The sequence below is a fragment of the Pseudophryne corroboree genome, chromosome 2 (assembly GCF_028390025.1).
Source record: "Pseudophryne corroboree isolate aPseCor3 chromosome 2, aPseCor3.hap2, whole genome shotgun sequence".
NCBI lineage: Eukaryota > Metazoa > Chordata > Amphibia > Anura > Myobatrachidae > Pseudophryne > Pseudophryne corroboree.
The window spans coordinates 695,636,967-695,661,127 of record NC_086445.1 but is presented as its reverse complement, the minus strand read 5'-3'; the positions used below and the strand labels follow the sequence as shown (position 1 = coordinate 695,661,127).

Here is a 24,161-nt window from a genome sequence, read left to right as displayed (position 1 = left end):
ATTCAATACTTACCTCTCCAGAGTCCAGCGCCAGCAGGGATAGTGCTGCAAATGACCAGGAAAATGGCGCTGTGGCCATTTTCCTGATGTTTTGACCATGCACAATAAGAAAATCACAGGGAAAATGTCCACTGTTCCATTTTCCCAGAGGCATACAGCGCTACAGTTTACTAGCGCTTCACAGCTCACACACACTATGCTGCTGGCTGTGCATTCTCCATCTGGGCACCCTCTTATCTTGATGCACCCCTGGTCCAGACTCACCTCTCTTAGGGGTAAATTTATCAAAGCTTGGAGAGAGATAAAGGGGAGAGAAATAAAGTACCAAGCAATCAGCTCCTGTAATTTTTCAAACTAAGGAGGACATTTACTAAGCAGTGATAAGCGCGGAGAAGTGAGCCAGTGGAGAAGTTGTCCAAGGCAACCAATCAGCACTGAAGTAACATCTATAATTTGCATACTATAAAATGATACAGAGCTGTTGATTGGTTGATGGGGCAACTTCTCCACTGGCTCACTTCTCCGCTCTTATCACTGCTTAGTAAATGTCCCCCATAGCCTGTAAAACTACAGGAGCTGATTGGTCGGTACTCTTTCCACTTTATCCATCTTCAAGCTCTGATAAACCTCACCTCTATGCTGCTTCACCCCTCCCCTTACTTACCACATCCTTGGCGATGAGTTCCTCCTCCTAGCAGAGGTAGCTATTGCGGTATGCACCCCAGCTTCCACTGTGCATAAATGTTGGAGACAGAACACACCAGATTATAGCTATAACCCTGACAATACAAACTGAACTGCTTCCTCCATAAATGCTCCCACATTATCTCAGTCTCTTGTTTACTTCCTTTAAATTCTTTCTTCCTATAGTTTTGCCCTCTCTAGCCAAACAGTAATTTTCAAGGCCTTCAACTACCCCCTGACTCAAGCAGTTCTTCATCATTCTCAACTCCCGGTAAAAAAAACACCTCCCGGTACCTTTTCCCATTCCCTCTCTCTTGTTTTTCTGGTGTTTCTACTGCCTCTTTCTGGATGTCTCAAAGCTTCCTCCTAATGCTTAATGTGTAGAACACTGAACTCATTGTCTTCCTGCATTTTCACCCCACCTAACCTCTTCTGTATTAACAATATGGTCTACCGCCAGGGCGTTACTGGGCTACTCCAGTCCCTCACCCATTCCTGTTGGTTCTCTCTCCATACGATTACCAGGATTAGACCATTCCTCTCTTTTGATGCTACCAAAACACTGGTTCACTCCCTTATATCACCACTATTACAACATTTTTTTCTGTTTCACCTGTATCTCTCCTATTCAAACACTCCTTAATGCTGTTCATGACCTTTCTTTCAAACTGCTCTGCTTCAGCCTCCCCTCTCTGGCAGTCCCTATACCAGCCCCCTATGTCCTTCAGAATTCTATTTAAACTCTTTACCGTCACCTACAACACTCATCCGCTCTGTCCCACCTACATCTCTAACCTACTCTCCCTCTACAGTCCTTAGAGTCCATGACAAGCAGATAGTAAATATTAAAGTTACATGTCAGGCAGCAGGATGGTTTGACTAACCCCTGTGCATGATGTACAGTAGTATGAATACCTAGTATGATTCATTAGGTAATAATAAGCCTCATTTAGAGTTAGGAGTAAATCCAGATATTGTATCTTGCAAAACCATTTTGGCAAACTTAAAATGTAAAAGGCCTGTCATCATGGGATGTAGTTATGTAACCGGCAGTCAAGAGACCGCCGGTATTCATCACCATCCCACTCATTCCTAAATCAGACTATAAAAGTAAAGCTGCTCTGTATTTTTCTATTAAATGCAAAATCTGGTTATATAAAAATAGAATTACATTTGTACCCCTTTCTACTATAGGATTTGTGCTGGTTCAAATTTGCACCCTTTAGCTGGAGTTGTTCCTAACTCTGTGGTCTACGAGAGAACAAATCCTTCGTTGACGCAATCTTTCAGACCCGTTTTGCTTTATTACATTATATATTATTAAAGATAACCCACTGTCTGCTGTTTTAACACCAAATGTTACCGTAATATATGAGGTTGGCGCACGTGTTCTGGTCCAAGTGCTAAGCCATGCATGAACTGATAGCAGAGGCCATTTTGAAAAGTACAGTATAACTCAGGAGCACAACCATGAGTGCGCAGCAATTGGAAGCTTGTAACTTCGTCCTCACGATCCACAAACAGCTCAGTCCGCTTGCCATAGATGCGCACTAGTACTGCGTCTTTCATACTTGTATCCACGTAGCAGGCCAGCAACTTGTTGGTGATGCCATCAGTGAACAACTGCACAATTGCGAAAGAAAGTAATTAAGTATGTTCAGTTATTAATAATTGTATTAAGACGTTTTCTACCAGTACATGTTGCCTGCCTGAGTGGATCTTAAAATCACATCTGAAATTCTAATGATCTAATTTGATAATGAATATCTATTGTAGCTTTAAAATATAAAGTGCTTTCCAATTTAGTTGTCATTATAACATTACATTACAGATATGAAACCGCATGTGCAGAGCTGTGTCTATAGCTAAACTGCTTTTGATAAATATGTATTGTCTGTGTAATTGCATGAGGCCTTTTTTTCAATACACACCATAAAATCTGGTCTTTAGAAACTTTCTTACATTGACAACAGGTGGTGTCGCCCTTGTATATTTCAGTTGAATGTGTTCCACTATTTTATGTAAGTTATTTTCTGGTTTTTATCTCCATTGCATTGTCACCTCCAATCTTTATGGCTAAATGCCGGTAATACCCACCACACTGGAAGCTGATTGGCTGCATCAGTCCCACCCTCGGAAGAATGATTTTATCAGGTCCCTGGGGCATGTTTGCCTTTGAACAATATAGAAGTGTGCTTTTAATTTGGGACAGCGTGTTCAGAAATTTTGGACAAATGCCAAAAAAAATTTTTTAGAATGGTTGTTTGACCTTTCTTTCCTGTTTAAGGGGCTACTATGCCAGGGTTGAAAAGTCTTTTTCATACTCATGAATGGACTGTGTAAAAGATGCACAAAACAAGCCATACACTATATTCAGGTTAGTTTGTTTATTGTGCGAGTCTGTACATCCATTGACAAGTTATAATAAGGCAGTTTGAGGCAACCGCATGAGGAGTAGACTTCCAAGTAGACACAAAAACTCCCAACTCAAACTCACTTGTGAATACTGGTGAATAATAAACATAAAAAAGATGAGTTTGGGGTTAGAGATGTGTCTGTATATTCAATGCTGTGCATTCTGAAGTGGTCTGCAGTAGATGTAAAAGAAGTGTGTATAATAAAAGGTATGTGGAATCAGAATCAGTTTATTGGCAAGTATATCAGTACATAATACACAAGGAATTTGTTTCCGATAACCACAGCTCTCAGACAAAATACAATACATGACATAACATAGAGAAGAGAAGTATGATGGATACTTGAGCACATGTTATGTGTATGAACATGAAATAGACTACTAGGCGATTGTCTAATTAACCAAGATAGTTGCTTGGGGAATGGGGTTTTAGCAGCCATGGGGCAGTTTTAATTTGCCAACGCCTACAGTATTACTATAGGATATAAGCTTTATACCTCCAAGTGATTGACTGCTTATCAGTATTATTATCTTCTTGGAAGGCCCAAAACATGACGTGAATTTTAAAATTGTAGTACTACTGTATGCTGTGTTATTGATTCTATATAAAAGCACAGCTAAAGTTATGCTAGTCTACATCCCTTCCATAGCCTCTGTACTGAATGCAGGTTGATGCTGCAAAATGATCAGAAGAGGTATAACTAAAACACATTTCCATGTATATATTCAAAAGTTGCAAGATGCATTTAGGTCTGTATCATTAGTATATATAATATATACTTGGGATATATCTGACATATGTAAGCATAACTTAGGGTAACCATATTTAAAAACGTTTTTAAAACAGGATTTTAATACCTACCGGTAATTCCTTTACTCCTAGTCCGTAGAGGATGCTGGGGTCCACTTCAGTACCATGGGGTATAGACGGTTCCGCAGGAGCCATGGGCACTTTAAGACTTTTCTAGAGTGTGAACTGCCTCTTCCCTCTATGCCCCTCCTCCAGACCTCAGTATAGGAACTGTGCCCAGGGAGACGGACATTTCGAGGAAAGGATTTACTTTTAAGTTAAATTCATACCAGCTCACACCTCAACCATGCCGCACACATGGCATTCATCAAAACACATGCCAACGGGCATGAACATTACAACAACCGTGCTGAAAACATTTTTAACAAAATAACAACTGCAGGTAAAGTACGCACTGGGCTGGGTGCCCAGCATCCTCTACGGACTAGGAGAAAAGGATTTACCAGTAGGTATTAAAATCCTGTTTTCTCATACGTCCTAGAGGATGCTGGGGTCCACTTCAGTACCATGGGGTTATACTAAAGCTCCAGTACGGGCGGGAGAGTGCGGATGACCCTGCAGCACCGATTGACCAAACTTGAGGTCCTCATCGGCCAAGGTGTCAAACTTGTAAAACTTAGCAAACGTGTTTGCCCCTGACCAAGTAGCTGCTCGGCAAAATTGTAACGCCGAGACCCCCTGGGCAGCCGCCCAGTATGAGCCCACCTTTCTAGTAGAATAAGCATTCACCAAATTCGGTATCGGCAATCCTGCCGTGGAATGAGCGTGCAGAATCGTACCTCTGATCCAGCGCGCAATGGTCTGCTTAGAAGCAGGACACCCAATCTTGTTGGGAGCATACATGACAAACAGAGCCTCTGTTTTCTGTATCCGAGCTGTTCTTGCGATATAAATTTTCAAAGCTCTGACCACATCCACAGACTTTGACGCAGCAAAGGTGTCAGTAGCCACTGGCACCACAATAGGTTAGTTTATATGGAAAGAAGAAACCACCTTCGGAAGAAATTGCTGACAAGTTCTTAACTCAGCCCTATCTTCATGGAAGATCAAGTCAAGACTCTTGTGAGACAAGGCCCCTAACTCAGACACCCTCCTTGCAGATGCCAAGGCCAACAGCATGACCACTTTCCAAGTGAGAAACTTCAACTCTATCTCCTGTAGAGGTTCAAACCAATCCGATTGAAGGAACTGCAACACCACGTTAAGATCCCATGGTGCCACTGGAGGCACAAATGGAGGTTGGATGTGCAGAACCCCTTTTTACGAACGTCTGAACTTCTGGAAGAGAGGCCAATTGTTTCTGAAAGAAAACGGACAAGGCCGAAATCTGGACCTTGATTGAACCCAATCTTAGGCCTGCATCCACACCTGCCTGCAAAAAATGGAGAAAACGTCCAAACTGAAATTCTTCCGTAGGAGCCTTCTTGGATTCACACCAAGACACATATTTTCTCCAAATTCGGTGGTAATGTTTAGACGTAACTCCTTTCCTGGCCTGAATCAGAGTGGGAATGACTTCTTTTGGAATACCCTTTCGGGCTAGGATCCGGCGCTCAACAGCCATGCCGTCAAACGTAGCCACGATAAGTCTGGATACACGCACGGCCCCTGCTGCAGCAGGTCCTAGCGAAGAGGAAGAGGCCGAGGATCTTCTATTAGCAACTCCTGGAGATCTGGATACCAAGCTCTACTTGGACAGTCTGGGACAATGAGGATCGCTCGAACCCTTATTCTTCTCACGATCTTGAGCACTTTTGGTGTTAGTGGAAGTGGAGGGAAGACATACACCGACCGAAACACTCACTGGGTCACCAGTGCATCCACTGCTATTGCTTGAGGGTCTCTTGACCTGGAACAATATCTCTGAAGCTTCTTGTTGAGACGAGATGCCATCATGTCTACTTGAGGAACTCCCCAAAGACCTGTCACCTCTGCGAAGACTTCTTGGTGGAGGCCCCATTCTCCTGGATGGAGATCGTGTCTGCTGAGGAAGTCTGCTTCCCAGTTGTCCACTCCCGGAATGAAAATTGCCGACAGAGCTCTTGCATGTCTTTCTGCCCAGAGGAGGATCTTTGTCACCTCTGCCATCGCCGCTCTGCTTTTCGTTCCGCCCTGACGGTTTATGTATGCGACTTCTGTTACATTGTCCGACTGGATCTGTATGGGTTGATCTTGAAGAAGATGCCCCGCTTGTAAAAGGCCGTTGTAAATGGCTCTCAACTACAAAACGTTTATGTGAAGACAGGTTTCCTGACTTGACCATCTTCCTTGGAAGCTTTCTCCCTGCGTGACTGCACCCCAGGCTCGGAGACTTGCATCCGTGGTTACTAGGACCCAGTCCTGAATCCCGAACCTGCGTCCCTCTAGTAGGTGAGAACTGTGTAGCCACCACAGGAGCGATATTCTGGCTTTGGATGACAGGATTATCTTCCGGTGCATGTGTAGGTGGGATCCGGACCACTTGTCCAACAGGTCCCACTGGAATACTCTGGCATGGAACCGGCCAAACTGTATGGCCTCGTAGGCCGCTACCATCTTTCCCAACAACCAAATGCATTGATAAATCGACACTCTTGTTGGTTTCAGAATTTGTTTGACCATTCTCTGAATTTCCAGAGCCTTTTCCACTGGAAGAAATACCCTCTGTACTTCTGTGTCCAGTATCATCCCGATAAAGGATAATCTTGTCGTCGGTTCCAACTGTGACTTTTTTTTTAAATTTATGATCCAACCGTGTTGTTGAAGTACTGTCAGGGAGAGTGCAATGTTCTGCACCAACTTTTCCCTGGACCTTGCTTTTATCAGGAGATCGTCCAGGTAAAGAATTATATTGACTCCTTTCTGTCGAAGGAGGACCATCATCTCCGCCATCACCTTGGTGAACACCCTCGGTGCTGTGGAGAGTCCACACGACAACGTCTGAAATTGGTAATGACACTCCTGTATCGCGAATCTCAGATAAGCTTGATGAGGAGGATAGATGGGAACATGTAAGTAGCAGGGACGTGCAGTCAGGGGAGGCAGTGCCTCCCCTGTCATTAATGAATGCAATAATACAAAGAGATACTTATGACACATATTCTGTGTCATAAGTATCTGCTTTAGCGCAGATATTATTTTAAGATTTTTTTCCTTGAAAAAATCCTGTGTTAAATGTGTTTCGGAGGCACCGCTATTGGTGCCTCCGACTGTCACTGTGAGAGAGCAGGAAGAGGGAGGCGGGGCCATGCGCTGGGCAGTGAAAGCCCGTTAAAAAACACAGCAGAAGCGGCACCTTACAGAAGTGCCGCTTTAGAATGGGGCGTGCTTTCAGCTCATATGAAAGCACGCCCTCACCCTTTTCAGCTGCTGCCTGGCCGAGAATGCAGACATGTCACAGTCTGACATGTCTGCAGCAGCAGCAGCAGCAGTACCCGATGACTGCTCCCCCCCTACCCTCTTTGCATGGCCACTCCCTCCCCCTGCACCAGCCACCAATCTCTACTGCAGCATACATAAATTCTTCCTCCCCTCCTGAGGCTCCGCCCCCTCACGCCGGAGGCCACGCCCCTTTTCTGATCTATTTGGGAATATATGATTTCTCCCCAGCCAGCCCCGTGGGATGGAATATATAGAGACTGCAGCCTACCACAATCAAAGGTAAGGATCTGTGGGGGGATGGGTGTTATATATATATATATATATATATATATATATAGGGTTTGGGGTGTATATTAATATTATATAGGGGTGTTGTATTAATATTACCTTTAGGGGAGTGGGTTGGTAAATAATATTGTGTGGGGGTTGTATCACCATCATGGGGTTGTGTACTATCTTGTATTATAGTACAGTATATTGAAGTTATTTGGGGATGGTGTAATGTAATGTGGGAGGGGGGGAGGGGGGGAGGGTAGTGATGTTTTGTGGGATTTACTTTTTATTTTTATCTACGCACACAGGGCCGGTGCTACCTTTAGGCAGCTTTAGGCAGCTGCCTATGGGCGCCAGCACTTGAATGGCGGCGCTGAGTGGAACAAAAAAATGAAGGAAGTGACTGTTGACTGTGCAGTGCGCTCGCCGTGAGGGGGACCAATTCCCTGCTCACCCGGTGTCAGATCTGCCGTTAGAGCCACATATCCGGGGATGTTCCCACCAGCACCTCCAGCGTCGCTCGCTCACTCCCCTGCCCCCGCCTGGGACCACAAACCATGTAAGCAGGACACGGCGACGGAGCTGTTGGAGCCCGAGGAGAAGGCCGGGTGCCGGTGGCGTTTAGTATATTACTTATCATGCAGCCTGGGACCCGCCAGCAGGAGCCAGAGGTGGAACTTTACTATGAGAATAAGAAAAATATGTATTGGCGCCGGCTGAAATCAAATGTGAGATGAAAAACCAAAGTGGTAAGGTTTAAAAATTATTATATTTAATGAACATTCATAAAAGAGGGGATATCTCACTCCTCTGAAAGTAAAACACTAGCAATTGCTGTATAGTAAAAAATGCACTTAGTAGGATCTCACTATATTAACCCTTTTAAAGATAAAGTCCACAATTCCTGGCTAGGACACTATTCCACATCTGCCCACAAGTTCAATTAGGTATAGATGATTTACCAGACTGGATTCCAAATAAGTCCCCTAGGTCTCTTTTGCAGTGGAGAACCAGATAGCAAGCGGGGATAAGTCCAAGTCAAAGAAGGAACTTGTGTCGGAATTTCATCCTAGTGGAAGCTGATAGGTCCAAAATTTGCCAGGAGGTGGATGAGGGTGCTGGTATTTGTGGTCCTACAGGCTAAAAGCTCAACGCGTTTCGCTGGTCTGATGGGTGCCAGCTTCCTGAGGAAGCTGGCACCCATCAGACCAGCGAAACGCGTTGAGCTTTTAGCCTGTAGGACCACAAATACCAGCACCCTCATCCACCTCCTGGCAAATGTTGGACCTATCAGCTTCCACTAGGATGAAATTCCGACACAAGTTCCTTCTTTGACTTGGACTTATCCCCGCTTGCTATCTGGTTCTCCACTGCAAAAGAGACCTAGGGGACTTATTTGGAATCCAGTCTGGTAAATCATCTATACCTAATTGAACTTGTGGGCAGATGTGGAATAGTGTCCTAGCCAGGAATTGTGGACTTTATCTTTAAAAGGGTTAATATAGTGAGATCCTACTAAGTGCATTTTTTACTATACAGCAATTGCTAGTGTTTTACTTTCAGAGGAGTGAGATATCCCCTCTTTTATGAATGTTCATTAAATATAATAATTTTTAAACCTTACCACTTTGGTTTTTCATCTCACATTTGATTTCAGCCGGCGCCAGTACATATTTTTCTTGTATCTATACCATTCCCGGGAACTGACCTTCCCAGTACAGGCTGCCGCTGACAGCGCACTTCATTTGTATATTTTCTATTTTTACTATGAGAATGACGGCTCGCCATTGATTTCCTATAAGCAGGCGTCAGAGCACATCGCTGGGGCTAGCTAAGCTTACCATGTACTTGCAGGTGGCTTGCTGACCCCTTCCCAGGAACAAGTGGCCGCCTCTCTACAAAAGCTCCCCCGGCTCAGACACCTATCATCTGGTTGGTGCGGAAGTCAGTGATTCCACCCTTCACAGGATCAGCCACGGGGAGTGAACATTCCAGGAGCCCCATCAATGGACACAGGAGGCCGGGGGCACCGAGACTGGCACTGCTACTACTTCAGGTAAGTCATTGTCACTGTCTCTACTTGCCTGATGTACAGTACACCCAGAGCAGCTTCTCTAGTACAGCCCCATGCCCTACATTATGCTGCACATCTGACGGCTCCTTATTTCCCTGATACACCCTGACTGCTCCCTATGTGTCCCTTATATACCCCGACTGCCCCCTATGTGTCCCTGATACACCCCGACTGCCCCTATGTGGCCCTGATACACCCCGACTGCCCCTGTCTGTCCCTGATACACCCCGACTTCCCCCTATGTGTCCCTGATACACCCCGACTGCCCCCTATGTGTCCCTGATACACCCCGACTGCCCCCTATGTGTCCCTGATACACCCCGACTGCCCCCTGTGTCCCTGATACACCCCGACTGCCCCCTATGTGTCTCTGATACACCCCAACTGCTCCCTATTTGTCCCTGATACACCCCTGATTGCTCCCTATGTGTCCCTGATACACCCCTGATTGCTCCCTATGTGTCCCTGATACACCCCGACTGCTCCCTATGTGTCCCTGATACACCCCTGATTGCTCCCTATGTGTCCCTGATACACCCCGACTTCCCCCTATGTGTCCCTGATACACCCCGACTGCTCCCTATGTGTCCCTGATACACCCCTAATTGCTCCCTATGTGTCCCTGATACACCCCGACTTCCCCCTATGTGTCCCTGATACACCCCGACTGCTCCCTATGTGTCCCTGATACACCCCGACTGCTCCCTATGTGTCCCTGATACACCCCGACTGCTCCCTATGTGTCCCTGATACACCCCGACTGCTCCCTATGTGTCCCTGATACACCCCGACTGCTCCCTATGTGTCCCTGATACACCCCGACTGCTCCCTATGTGTCTCTGATACACCCCGACTGCCCCCTATGTGTCCCTGATACACCCCGACTGCTCCCTATGTGTCTCTGATACACCCCGACTGCCCCCTATGTGTCCCTGATACATCCCGACTGCCCCCTATGTGTCCCTGATACACCCCGACTGCCCCCTATGTGTCCCTGATACACCCTGACTGCTCCCTGTGTCCCTGATACACCCTGATTGCTCCCTATGTGTCCCTGATACACCCTGATTGCTCCCTATCTGTCCCTGATACACCCCGACTGCTCCCTATGTGTCCCTGATACACCCCGACTGCCCCCTATGTGGCCCTGATACACCCCGACTGCCCCCTATGTGGCCCTGATACACCCCGACTGCTCCCTATGTGTCCCTGATACACCCCGACTGCCTCCTATGTGTCCCTGATACACCCCAACTGCTCCCTATGTGTCCCTGATACACCCCGACTGCTCCCTATGTGTCCCTGATACACCCCGACAGCCCCCTATGTGTCCCTGATACACCCCGACTGCTCCCTATGTGTCCCTGATACACCCCGACTGCCCCCTATGTGTCCCTGATACACCCCGACTGCCCCCTATGTGTCCCTGATACACCCCTGATTGCTCCCTATTCCCCTGATTGCTCCCTATGTCCCTGATACACTCCAGACTGCTCCCCGACTGCTCCCTGTCTTCCTGATACACTCCTCACTGCTCCCTTAAGGACCCATTTATCCATGATCGTATTTGCAATGCAACCTGAGTCTGAGGTACATGATTCTGGCACAGTGAGATAGCGATCTAGTGAGGCAGCGATCTCTCTATGCTGGCATCAGTCATCTTACCCTAACTCTCCCGCTGTCAGGAGCTGATGGAGCTCGAGGAGGAGGGCGGGGGTGGTACCTTCTCCCAGGCAGGGAAGGGCTTCCCCAACTACCGACTGATCTGTACCCCCTCACAGCCAGCCTTGACCAGCGGCGGCGACAGGGAGTCAAAACCCGGAAAAACTACGAGTGGGTCTTCAAGGGCGACTTCCCTCATCCGTAGCCACAGCATCAGCCAGAACAGAAAGGCAACCATGGTCAGTAGCTCAGCCAGCCGTCAGTCATGTGACCGTCAGGAGGTTCTGCAGCAGCTGCAACTCTCTAGTGCCTGAGAGGTGTCAGCTGCCTGCAGATGACCATAATAACATGCCAAAACATTAATGTGTGGGTGTGTCTATACATATACATATATATATATATATAAAATCTCCATATGCACAGTGGGAACCAATGTAGTGGTGTAGGATGGGTCCAAATTACAATATATATATATTATATGTGTCTGCACATTTTCACCTCAGGTGCTCGGTATTTTGCTGAGTGGGGGTGGGGGGGTGTTTGCTGTTTATTTGCCTAGGGTGCGGAGAAACCTTGCACCAGCCCTGCACGCACAGAGGTGTATTCAGCAAGGAGGGGTCAGTGTGCCGTCTTCATCCGGGGCCCCTTCTTTTTAGCCGGCGGTACAAGTAATACCCCTTTTCAGACCGCCTGAGACTGGTCGCACACAGTGTGCGACCCGCTTCAGGCCCCTTGCCGCCGCTGTCTGCAACCCGGTATATTGCCGGGTTGGTGACATCAGTGGTGACACGGCAAGGACGGCGCTTGGAGATCACATGATCTCCAAGCGCCACCCATACACACACAGTGAACGGGAAACGGGTCGCATCAACCTGACTCCCATTCACACTGCACAGTGAGCTGCGTTGAACACAAGTTCAACCCTGCTTGTGACCAGGATTAAAATACCGGGTCACTCTACCCAGTATTTCAACCCTTGCACCTCTCAGACCGCACCTGAACACGGGTTATACGCGCTCATGTGTCAATAACCCGTGTTCATAGGTGGTGGTCTGAAAAGGGTATGAGACTGCTGTCCTAGAGTCCACTCACCAGCTTTTCCCAATAGTCATAGTCAGCGGGTTTTTGAGGGAGGATGAGTGGTAGGCTAAAATGTATCCTAGGGCGCAGTGCCACCATGCACTGGCCCTGCTCCCAGATACGGCCCTGTACAGGTGGAGCTAGGAAGTGCTGGAGGAAGAGCAGCCCCACCACAGGGAGCAGGTTTATTATTTTCTCTGTCTGTTACCGGCTGCAGCAGGGGCTGGCCAGGATTTGCTCGGGAGAATGGCGGGTACTTTAGTTTGACATGGACTAAGCTCACCGTGGACCTAGCTGTACTGCTTATATTCTATGCTATACTGCCAACAGAGTGGGACAGAGTAATGTGCTCTCCATAGTGTATTTATTAACAGTTTTGTACATAGCGCTGCAAATTCCATTGTCACCCACTGCTGTCACCCTCTCCCTGTCACCAGCAGTTGGCACCAACTGCTGTCACTCTCTCCCTGTCACCAGCTCCCTGGCATCACCCTCTACCTGTCACCTACTGCTATCATCCTTTACATGGCATCATCCTCTCCCTGGTGTCACCCTCTGCCTGTCACCCACTGCCTCTCTCCATCACGCTTTACCAGTTACCCTCTGCCTGTCACCCACTGCCTCTCTCCATCACCCTTTACCAGTTACCCTCTTCCTGTCACCCACTGCCTCTCTCCGTCACCCTCTCACTGTAACCCACTTCATCTACCCTGCATCACTGTCTCCCTATCACCATCTCTCTCTTGTCACCCTCTGCCTTTCCAAGGCATCACCCTCTCCTTCGTCATACAAATACAGCATTCTCATTGTGGATTTGTTGTGTGGCCACACCCTCATTGCAAGACCACACCCAGTTTTCCGGGAGCACGTGTGCCTTTGGCACACGCAGGGACAGTGGCGGTAGCAGGCATGGTAGATGCTAGAACCAAGTGGGCTAAAGAACCTCTGATGTCAGGAGGAGGAGCTAGGCTGGCGGGACAGTTCTTTCACTATGCATGCCACCCACTACTACCTTTAGTAACCTGGTGGCGAGCGGAGCAAGCCACCGTGCCCAAAGCGTGGCGAATGAAGCTAGCCCACAAGGGCACATTTCGGGGACCCTGTTCGGCCCTGGTGATGTCAGAGGTTCTTTCTCCAACTGGGTTTTAGCCATAACCTAGCGGGCATCGGCTTGGGGGTGGTAGCGGACATTGGCTCGACAGCGGTAGGGGTCATCGGTGGGACTCGGCAGACATTATAGCTGCAGTGCCTCACCAGCCACTGACCTCACCGCACGCCACTGGTAAGTAGGCATCTTTTATGTCCACTGACACCATGAATTCCCCTTCCTCCAGACTGGAAATCACTACCCTCAGAGACTCCATATTGAACTTGAACCTTTGCAGGTAGAGATTCAGAGATTTCAGGTTTAGAATTGGTCTGACCGAGCCGTCCGGCTTCGGAACTACAAAGAGGCTTGAATAAAACCCTTTTCCTTGTTGTGACAAGAGAACCAGGACAATGACTTGATCCTGACATATTTTTTGTATTGCTGCTGCTACTACTTCCCTGTCTGGAAGAGAAGCTGGTAAGGCCGATTTGAAAAATCGGCATGGGGGAACGTCTTGAAACTCCAGTTTGTACCCGTGGGACACAATTTGTAATATCCACGGGTCCAGGCCAGATTGAACCCAGAACTGACTGAAAAGTTTCAGACGTGCCCCCACCTGAGCGGACTCCCGCAAGGGAGCCCCAGCGTCATGCTGAAGATTTGGCAGAAGCAGGGGTTGATTTCTGCTCCTGTGATCCTGGAGACGCTGCAGACTTTTTTCCTTTTCCCCTTCCTCTACCCGCAAAGAAAGGGGAACCTTTACGCTTTTTGTATTTATTGGGCCGAAAGGACTGCATCTGAGAGTGATGTGTCTTTTTCGCCGGCGCAGGAGCAAGAATGACGAATTACCTGCGGTAGCCAGCAGAAACTAAAGCATCCAGCCCATCTCCAAACAAGGCCTCACCTTTATACGGGAGAGCCTCCATATTTCTTTTGGAATCTGCGTCAGCATTCCATTGGTGAATACACAACGCCCTCCTTGGTAGCAGCTTTTGATCCCAAGAGCCCAATATCTTTCATGGCTTCTAGCATATACGCAGCAGCGTCTTTGATATGACCCAACGTTAGGAGAATCTCGTCTCTATCTATTGTGTCAATCTCTGATGTCAAGTTTTCTGACCACTTTTAAATAACACTACTCACCCACACACAGGCAATGGTAGGTCTGAGTAGCGTCCCATTGGCCACATAGATTTTAACGTAGCCTCTAACATGCGGTCTGTCGGTTCCTTTAGGGAAGCCGTCCCAGGCGCAGGGAGAATCACCTTTTTTGTTAATCGTGACAGGGCACTGTCTAAAACGGGGGGTGACTCCCACCTTTTCCTGTCCTCTTCCGGGAAAGGATAAGCTACCTGAATTCTTTTGGGAATCTGAAATTTATTTTCAGGGTTTACCCAGACTCCCTCAAAGAGAGTGTTCAGCTCATGAGATGGAGGAAAAGTTACGTTAATTTTCTTTTCTTTATAAAAGTAAGCCTTCTCCTGAGGTAAAGGAGGGGGTTCAGTAACTTCTAAGACCTCCTTTATAGCAACAATCATGTTCTGAATGTTCTTCGCTAATTTTGGATCTATTCCCCTGGAATCACTAGTGTCGACACAGGAATCAGAGTCCGTGTCGGTATCAGTTTGTACTACTTGTGCAAATGACCTTTTATGTGACCCAGAGGGGTCCCCTGTGGATGAAAAAGCAGAACTATTAAAAATCACATCTTCCACGGATTTTCTCCAGGTTTCTGCATGAGACTCAGACTTATCCAATCTCTTACTGATATGATTCACACTATCACATAATTCTTTCACCCATTCAGGCTCGTGGTGTGCCGGCAGCGCCACCACATTACAACTCTGTGTCCCTAAAATGGCTCCCTCAGGGGAAGAGCTCCCTGCCTAAGACATGTCACCACACGTGCACACCACAGACAATCCGGGGCTTAAAGGGGACAGACCCACAGTAAAATATGTCAGAAGGACACAGAAAGGATTTGCCAGTTCACAACTCAGCGCCAATACAAAATCCCTGTGTAATATAAAATGTCCACAGAGACCTGTAGCGCTTTTATAATGTCAAAGTATACAATACAGCACCAAATACACTGTGCCCCCCCCCTTATTTACACCCTGATACTTGGTTCAGAAGTGGAGGACCAGCATTTCTTCCCCTGCAGCCTGTGTGGAGAAAATGGCGCTGAGCAGTGTGCTGGCTGACTGAGGAGGAAGCCCCGCCCCCTGTAATGGTGCGTTTCCCCTCAGAATTCCTCACTAAAATATTTATACTGGTGGGGGTGTAGGATTGTGCCACGGCATAATATGCTACTTTTGCCAGTGTAAGAGTAGGTTTTCATGCTGCCCAGGGCACCCCCCCCCCGCGCGCACTGCACCCTCTTGCAGATCTCCGGTAATAATACTCACGTGTCTTCTGACTTCTGGCTCTGTTAGGGGGGTGATGGCGTGCTGTGGGAGTGAGCGCATAGCCGCAGCTAGTGTTCAGTACCCTTCAGGAGCTAATGGTGTCCTGTCAGCAAGAAGCAGAGCCATGAAACTATTTAGGAAGTTGGTTCCTACTTCTTCCCCCTAAGTTCCACGAAGCAGGGAGACTGTTGCTAGCAGTCTCCCTGAAAATAAAAAAACCTAACAAAGTCTTTTCAGTGAAACTCTGTAGAGCTCCACTGGAGTGCGACCAGTCTGCCTGGGCACATTTTCTAAACTGAGGTCTGGAGGAGGGGCATAGAGGGAGGAGCCAGTTCACACTCTAGCAAAGTCTTAAAGTGCCTATGGCTCCTGCGGAACCATCTATACCCCATGGTACTGAAGTGGACCTCAGCATCCTCTAGGACGTATAAGAAATTAAGAAAAGGCATTTGCTATTAGGTGTGCATAAGACAAACAAATTTTCTCCAATACAGTAGGTATATATGTCCTTTATTTTTATTATTTATGCAATATCTGGGACTTACCACTAGGCAATAAAGGCAGCCGCCTTGGGCCTTGCAGGTTCCAAGGCACCGGCCGAGAGGGCTATATGGAGGGCATTTTCTGCAAACCGCACGCTGGCTGGATTCTTTCAGTAGGCTGTCAGCACAGTGCTTAGACAGCTGCTAGATGCCAGCTCTAGTGAATGATAGTATCTTCTGCAGTGTTGTGCATGTGACCCGTCATGACGCACAAGCGGTATCTTGCTTAGGGCCCCATGAGGTCTGAATCCGTCACTGTTCTCAGGTACAAATACATCAAATATAAAAAAAAGTGCTAAAATACACTAACTAAATCAGTCAGTGCTTCCAGTTATTATCATGAATGTGTATCTGGACCTATTGTTCAAGACCTAGGGTTCCAGTCATTATTCTTTCCCTAAAACCAATGAAAGTTACCATCACTCTATGGGTGGTATTCAAATTAAATATCACGCCCAATCTCCTTTCTAAAGTGATCCCCGTTCTTGCGCATATCGCGCCCATAGAACTCAGGATTAGCTGCATAAAGGGTTGAGCACCTCGCTGAAATGATGATACCACGCCCGTCAGCAGAAACAGAACGGATGCGGAAGGGGGTGAAAAGAATTGAATACTGCCTTATATCCGAGTTTTGATCAAGCTGAGCTAGTACTCATGTGCGACTTTCATGCTATATATATGAAAACAATGATTTAGCGGGTAATTCAGATCTGATCGCTAGGCTGCATTTTCTCACAGCCTGTGATCAGGTCCGAACTGCGCATGCGTATGCACTGCAATGCGCAGGCGCGTCGGACGACTGCAGCGGGCATCGATGCATAGTGACAGGATGGTGCGAAAAATGCGTTTTCACAAGTGATCGCAAGTAGATTGACAGGAAGAGGGCGTTTGTGGGTGGTAACTGACCGTTTTCAAGGAGTGTCTGGAAAAACGCAGGCGTGTCCAAGCGTATTCAGCGAGGGAGTCTGACGTCAAATCCGGTCCCGGATAGGCTGAAGTGATCGCAGCGTCTGAATAAGTCCTGGGCTGCGCAGACACTGCACAAAATCTGTTTGTGCAGATCTGCTACACATGCGTTCGCACACTTGCACAGCTCAAATACCCTCCCCCTGTAGGCGGCGACTATCTGATCGCAGGTCAGCAAAAATCGCTGCCCAGCGATCAGGTCTGAATTAGACCCTTAGAGTGATCTGCGAAGATGTAAATCCATATGCTACAATGGGCTTCAGCTATCTAAAGGAGCTTGGTAAATTGCTTCATGCCACTGTCCCCATTGCAAGTAATGAGGACTGCGGTATCATGCATTACTTTGCCTAATGCAGGAGATCTTTTAGATATCTCCTGAATTTGGCATTTGGTGAATTGCTCCCAGGGGCACGGGGGGGGTACTGTTGATCCAGGCCCAGGCTTGTTGGAGGGGTCTTGGCTAGGTGTACACTGCGCCTGTGTGGCACCGCCCTTTACAGCAAATAGCACTACGCACACTGGTCTACAACCATTTCTGCATGATTTTGGGGGGAATTTACTCAAAAAACAGGCCCACTAAACACAATCTGTCAGTCATTAGGAGGGCCACTACAAACCTCTTTTTTCACATTTATCATGTAAATACTTAGCTGCTTGTCAATATTTAATGTGCATTTAAACAGCTAAATGAAGGATATATCTGCTTTATTATAATTTGCTGCGGAGAAGACAGATTGCTTACACATCCAAATCAGTAACAGACTTTCTCATTAATATGAAAGTATTGGTAACAGCTGAATTCTGCAAATGGTGAGTAGCCGCCGACACAGGCTCCACCAATGTACACAGAGCCGGCCATAGGCATAGGCACACTAGGCAATTGCCTAGGGCATTTGATATGCCTTGGGGCATCAGCAGCTTCTGCTGATTAAAATGATATGTGGCATGCCTATATTCTGTGTGTAGCATTTCATATGCAGATACAGCCACAGTCTCACACAGTATATAGGTATGCTGCATATCATTTTAATCAGCAGAAGCTGCTTGTACATCCTAGCCACATAGCAATGCAAATAAGATGCATTTTCAGTTAAAAAAAATGTGCCCGACGTTAGCATTGAGGCAAGATTTATGAGGACACATCTGTATCCAAGCAGAGGCAGAGGTCACAGTGCTAGTGGCAGTGTGAGTGCTGTGTGCATGTGAGTGGGTTGGTTGTGCAGTAGTGTTCGGAATATGAGTAAGGAGCATTATGTGTGTCATGTAAAAATGCATTAATAATGTGCAACATATTTGTAAGGGGCACTATGTGTGTCATTATGTGTATAAGGGCATTAATAATGTGCGGCATATGTGTAACAGGGTACTACTGTATGTGTGTCATTATGTGTATAGGGGCACTAATAATGTGCAGCAAATGTGTAGGGGGCACTATGTGTGTCATTATGTGTATAAGGGCATTAATAATTTGCAGCATATGTGTAAGGGACATTATATGTATTAGGGCATTAATAAAAGTTGTCATAATGTGTTAGGCACATTATGTTTATAAGGACATTAATAATGTGTCTCATATGTGTAAGGGGCATTACTGTGTGGCATTATGTGTATAAGGTGCTCTACTATGTGGCATTGCGTATAGAAAGGGCACTACTGTGTGGTCTAATGTGAATAAAGAGCAATAGGGTGTGGTGTAATGTGAATAAGGAGCAATTCAGTGTGATGTAATGTGAATAAGGGGCTCTACTGTGAGGGGTAATGTTTATAAGGTAAAGTGATACTACTGTGGGATGTAATATGAATTATGGACACTATCGCATGATCAAATGTAAATACAGTTGCAGTACTGTGTGGCGTAATTGGAATTGGGGTTACTATTGTGTGGCCATGCCCCTTGCCAGCAAAAACACACCCCTTTTTGCGCTGTGTGCCAAATGTGTAAACTGTTCCTATTTAAAATATAGGGGGTACAAACACCAAAATGAGGACTGCTATGGATGAGGGGTGGTGGTGCTGGGAAAGAGGTGCAAGGTCAGAGGCGGAACCAGTGGTGGTGCTAGGGGGCACCAGCCAAAATCTTGCCTAGGGCATCATATTGGTTAGGGCCGGCTTTGAATGTACAGCCCTGGTAGAATGAAGAGGTAGTGTAAAAACAAATGTGAAAATTCCCTTTAATACATGAAAATGCAAATTATTATGAAACTCACAAATAAAAAATATTAGATAATAAAAATAAAAACAACAGTAAGTTAATAAAAACATAACTCAGACAGACACATTCATGTTAGGTATGATTTATTAATTTGTCATTGTGATTTTAAGAGTAAAAAAATGCCAGCATTGACAGTAACCTAATTACAAAGCTTAGATTTGAGTTCCAATGTTTCAGGGCATCATCTGACATTATGGTAATGACCAGAAGTTCAGCTGCAAGATTTTTGATGTTGGACTCTGCACTTCGTTATTTCAGCATCGTGTTTTTGCTAAACATGCAAGTTAATACTCAAAAGTCTGTAACACTTTAACCAAACTCCACCACTTATAAATCAACAACTTTAGTTTATTCCCATAATTTACATTTCATATCCACTTTGAAATAATAATATTTTCCAGAGTTCAAGACAGCTGGGGACAGGGGTAATAATAGGATTTTGGTTACCTACCGGTAAATCCTTTTCTCGTAGTCCGTAGAGGATGCTGGGGTCCACGTTAGTACCATGGGGTATAGACGGGTCCTCCAGGAGCCATTGACACGTTAAGAGTTTGAGAGTGTGGGCTGGCTCCTCCCTCAATGCCCTTCCTACCAGACTCAGTCTAGAAACTGTGCCCGAGGAGACGGACATCTTCGAGAGAAGGATTTTACACAGATAGTGGCGAGATTCACACCAGCTCACACATACAAGGCACATTAAGCTAACTAGCTTGAAACGCAGCAACCGCTGAAACATTACTTACCAAGTAACAATGCAGTACTCAACTAAAACGAAGTTGTACTGAACCAAATAATGATAAAAGGAAAACGAAGCGCTGGGCGGGCGCCCAGCATCCTCTACGGACTACGAGAAAAGGATTTACCGGTAGGTAACCAAAATCCAATTTTCTCTTACGTCCTAGAGGATGCTGGGGTTCACATTAGTACCATGTGGATGTACCAAAGCTCCCAGAACAGGAGGGAGAGCGCGGAGGCTCCTGCAGAAATGACTGACCAAACTTCAGGTCCTCAGCGACCAAAGTATTGAACTTCTAGAACTTTGCAAACGTGTTCGACCCAGACTAAGTAGCCGCTCGGCAAAGCTGTAAAGCCAAGACACCCCGGGCAGCCGCCCAGGAAGAACCCACCTTACGAGTAGAGTGGGCCTTAACAGACATAGCACACGGCAATCCTGCTGTAGAATACGCATGCTGGATAGTGAACATGATCCAGCTAGAGATTGTCTGCTTAGAAGCAGGACACCCAAGTATCTTGGGATCATACAGGACAAACAGAGAGTCCGATTTCCTGTGACAAGCAGTCCTCTTCACATAGATTTTCAGAGCCCTTACAACATCTAAGGACTTTGATGAAATTGAGGAGTCAGTAGCAACTGGCACCACAATAGGTTGGTTGATATGAAATGCCAACACAACCTTCGGAAGAAACTGCTGGCATGTCCGAAGCTCGGCCCTATATTCATGGAAGATCAAGTATGGGCTTCTACAGGACAAACCCCCAACTCCGACACACGTCTAGCAGAAGCTAAGGCCAACAAAGTGACAGCCTTCTACGAGAGAAACTTGACCTCAGCCTCCTGTAGAGGCTCAAACCAGTCCGACTGGAGGAACTGCAACACCACGTTAAGATCCCAGGGCGCCGTAGGCGGCACAAAGGGAGGCTGGATGTGCAGAACTCCCTTCAAAAAAGTCTGAACTTTAGGGAGGACAGCCAACTGTTTCTGGAAGAAAATGGATAGGGCCGAAATTTGGACCTTTATGGATCCCAACCTCAGGCCCATATCCACACCTGCTTGCAGGAAGAGGAGAAAACCTGCCAGTTTATAACTCCACCGTAGGAAACTTCTTGGACTCACACCAAGATACATATTTTTTCCTAATACGATGGTAATGTGTAGACGTAACTCCTTTCCTAGCCTGTATCAGGGTAGGAATAACCTTGTTCGGAATGCCCTTCTGAGCTAGTATCAGGCGTTCATCTCCATGCTGTCAAACGCATCCGCGGTAAGTCTTGATAGGCGAACGGCCTCTGTTGTAGCAGGTCCTCCCGAAGAGGAAGAGTCCTCATCTCTTCTAGCAGTAGATCCAGAAGATCCGCATACCAAGACCTTCTTGGCCAGTCTGGAGTAACGAGGATCGCATGAACCCTTTTTGTTCTTATGAGCTTCAGCACTCTTGGAATAAGTGTAAGTGGAGGAAACATGTACACCGACTGGAACACCCACGGAATTACTAGGGCGTCCACCGCCACGGCTTGCGGGTCCTTCGACCTGGAACAATACCACCGAAGCTTCTTGTTGAGACGAGAGGCCATCATGTCTATTTGAGGTATACCCCAAAGATTTGTCACCTCCGTGAGCACCTCCGGATGGAGTCCCCACTCTCCTGGATGGAGATTGTTTCTGCTGAGGAAGTCCGCTTCCCAGTTGTCTACTCCCGGAATGAAGATTGCTGACAGCGCCAACGTGTGTTTTTCCGCCCAGAGGATGATTCTTGTAACCTCTGACATTGCAGCTCTGCTCTTCGTTCCGCCCTGTCGGTTGATGTAAGCCACTGTCGTTACATTGTCCGACTGCACTTGAATGTCCCGATTTCTCAGAAGATGGGCCACTTGGAGAAGACCGCTGTAGACGGCTCTTAGTTCTAGAATGTTTATCAGCAGGCCGGCTTCCAGACTTGACCACCTTACTTGGAAGGTCTCCCTTTGAGTGACTGCACCCCAGCCTCGGAGACTTGCATCCATGGTTAGAAGGATCCAGTCCTGAATCCGGAACCTGCGGCCCTCCAGAAGGTGAGGTAGTTGCAACCATCAGAGGAGTGAAATCCTGGCCTTTGGTGACAGACTTATCCTCTGATGCATATGTAGATGGGATCCCAACCACTTGTCCAGGAGATCCAGTTGGAAGGCCCGAGCATGAAACCTCCCATACTGTAGAGCCTTGTAAGAGGCCACCATCTTTCCCAGAAGGCGAATGCACTGATGAACCGACACCTGGGCTGGCTTCAGGACATCCCGGACCATTGTTAGTATCACCAACGCTTTTTCCTCTGGAAGGAACACCCTCTGCACTTCCGTGTTGAGGATCATTCCCAAAAAGGACAACCTCCTGGTTGGTTCCAAATTTGATTTTGGAAGATTCAGGATCCAACTGTGTACCCAGAGCAGGTGGGTCGTGAGTAGGATGGACTGTAACAGCTTCTCCTTGGATGGTGCCTTTATCAGCAGATCGTCCAGATATGGAATTATGTTCACCCCCTGTTTGAGGAGGAGAACCCTCATTTCCGCCATCACCTTGGTGAAAACCCTCTGTGCTGTGGAGAGGCCAAATGGCAGAGCCTGGAACTGATAGTGACAGTCCAACAGTGCGAATCGGAGATAAGCCTGATGCGTCAGCCAAATCGGAATGTGGAGGTACGCATCCTTGATATCCAGGGATACCAGGAATTCCCCCTCTTCCAGACTTGATATCACCGCCCTTAGAGACTCCATTTTGAACTTGAACTCCTTCAGAAAGGGATTTAGCAATTTTAGGTTCAGAATGGGCCTGACTGAACCATCCGGTTTCGGTACCACAAAAAGGTTCGAATAGTGACCTTTGTTTTGCAGATGAGTAGGGACCGGTACAATAACCTGTGCCTCCACCAACTTCTGGACGGCTGCCTGCAGGGCAGACCTGTCTGCCAGCAAAGCTGGCAAGCCTGATTTGAAGAACCAGTGAGGAGGGAGATCTTGAAATTCAAGCCAGTACCCCTGGGACACAATATGTTGTTCCCAGGGACCCAGTCCAGACGACACCCAGACGTGACTGAAATGTCTGAGTCTCGCCCCCACCGGTCCTACCTCCAGGCCGCGCGGTCCACCGTCATGCGGAGGACTTTGGTGTACCTGAAGCAGGCTTCTGTTCCTGGGAACCCACAGCAGCAGGCTTCTTGGATTTTGGTCGACCTCCGCTAAAGAAGGTGTTAGACGGTTTGGCCTTTCTTGTTTTAGCAACCCGAAAGGACTATGGTGCAGCTGAAGAAAAGGGTTTCTTCGTAGCAGGTGCAGCTGAGGGAAGAAAAGGTGACTTACCCGCTGTAGCCATGGAGATCAACGCATCTAATGCTTCCCCAAAGAGAGCATGATTCCGCGTCGGCAGACCACTGACGGAGCCAAAGTCCCCTACGAGCTGAGACAGACATGGAAGAGATTCCTGCAGGCATGGAACCCAGGTCTTTCATGGATTCTATGAGAAATCCTGCCGAGTTCTGAATGTTACGCAAAAACAATTCAACATCAGATTTATCCATAGTATCCAAATCTTCAAGTAATGTGCCTGAACACTTTACTATAGCCTTGGCAATCAAAGCACTGGCAATAATGGGACGCAGTATAGCCCTTGAAGCCGTGTAAATGGATTTGAGCGTATTATCAATTTTCCGATCTGCCGGCTCTTTCAAGGCCGTGGATCCTGGAACAGGTAAAACCACCTTTTTTTCATAGTCTGGATACAGACGTGTCAACAGTGGGCGGGTTTTCCCATTTTTTCCTATCCTCCACAGGGAAAGGAAACGCCACCAGGACCCTTTTAGGGATCTGGATTT

At 47.1% G+C, this 24,161-nt stretch overlaps 1 protein-coding gene across 1 annotated transcript in view; it reads right to left on the bottom strand.

Annotated features, from left to right (window-relative positions):
• Positions 1 to 24,161, bottom strand: part of ETNK2 (ethanolamine kinase 2) — a 195,774-nt gene that overhangs the window by 133,819 nt on the left and 37,794 nt on the right. Inside the window, exon 2 of the mRNA XM_063955257.1 lies at positions 2,048 to 2,307. Within this exon, the coding sequence (XP_063811327.1) occupies positions 2,048 to 2,307 (260 nt within the window). The remainder of the gene's footprint in view (positions 1 to 2,047; positions 2,308 to 24,161) is intronic.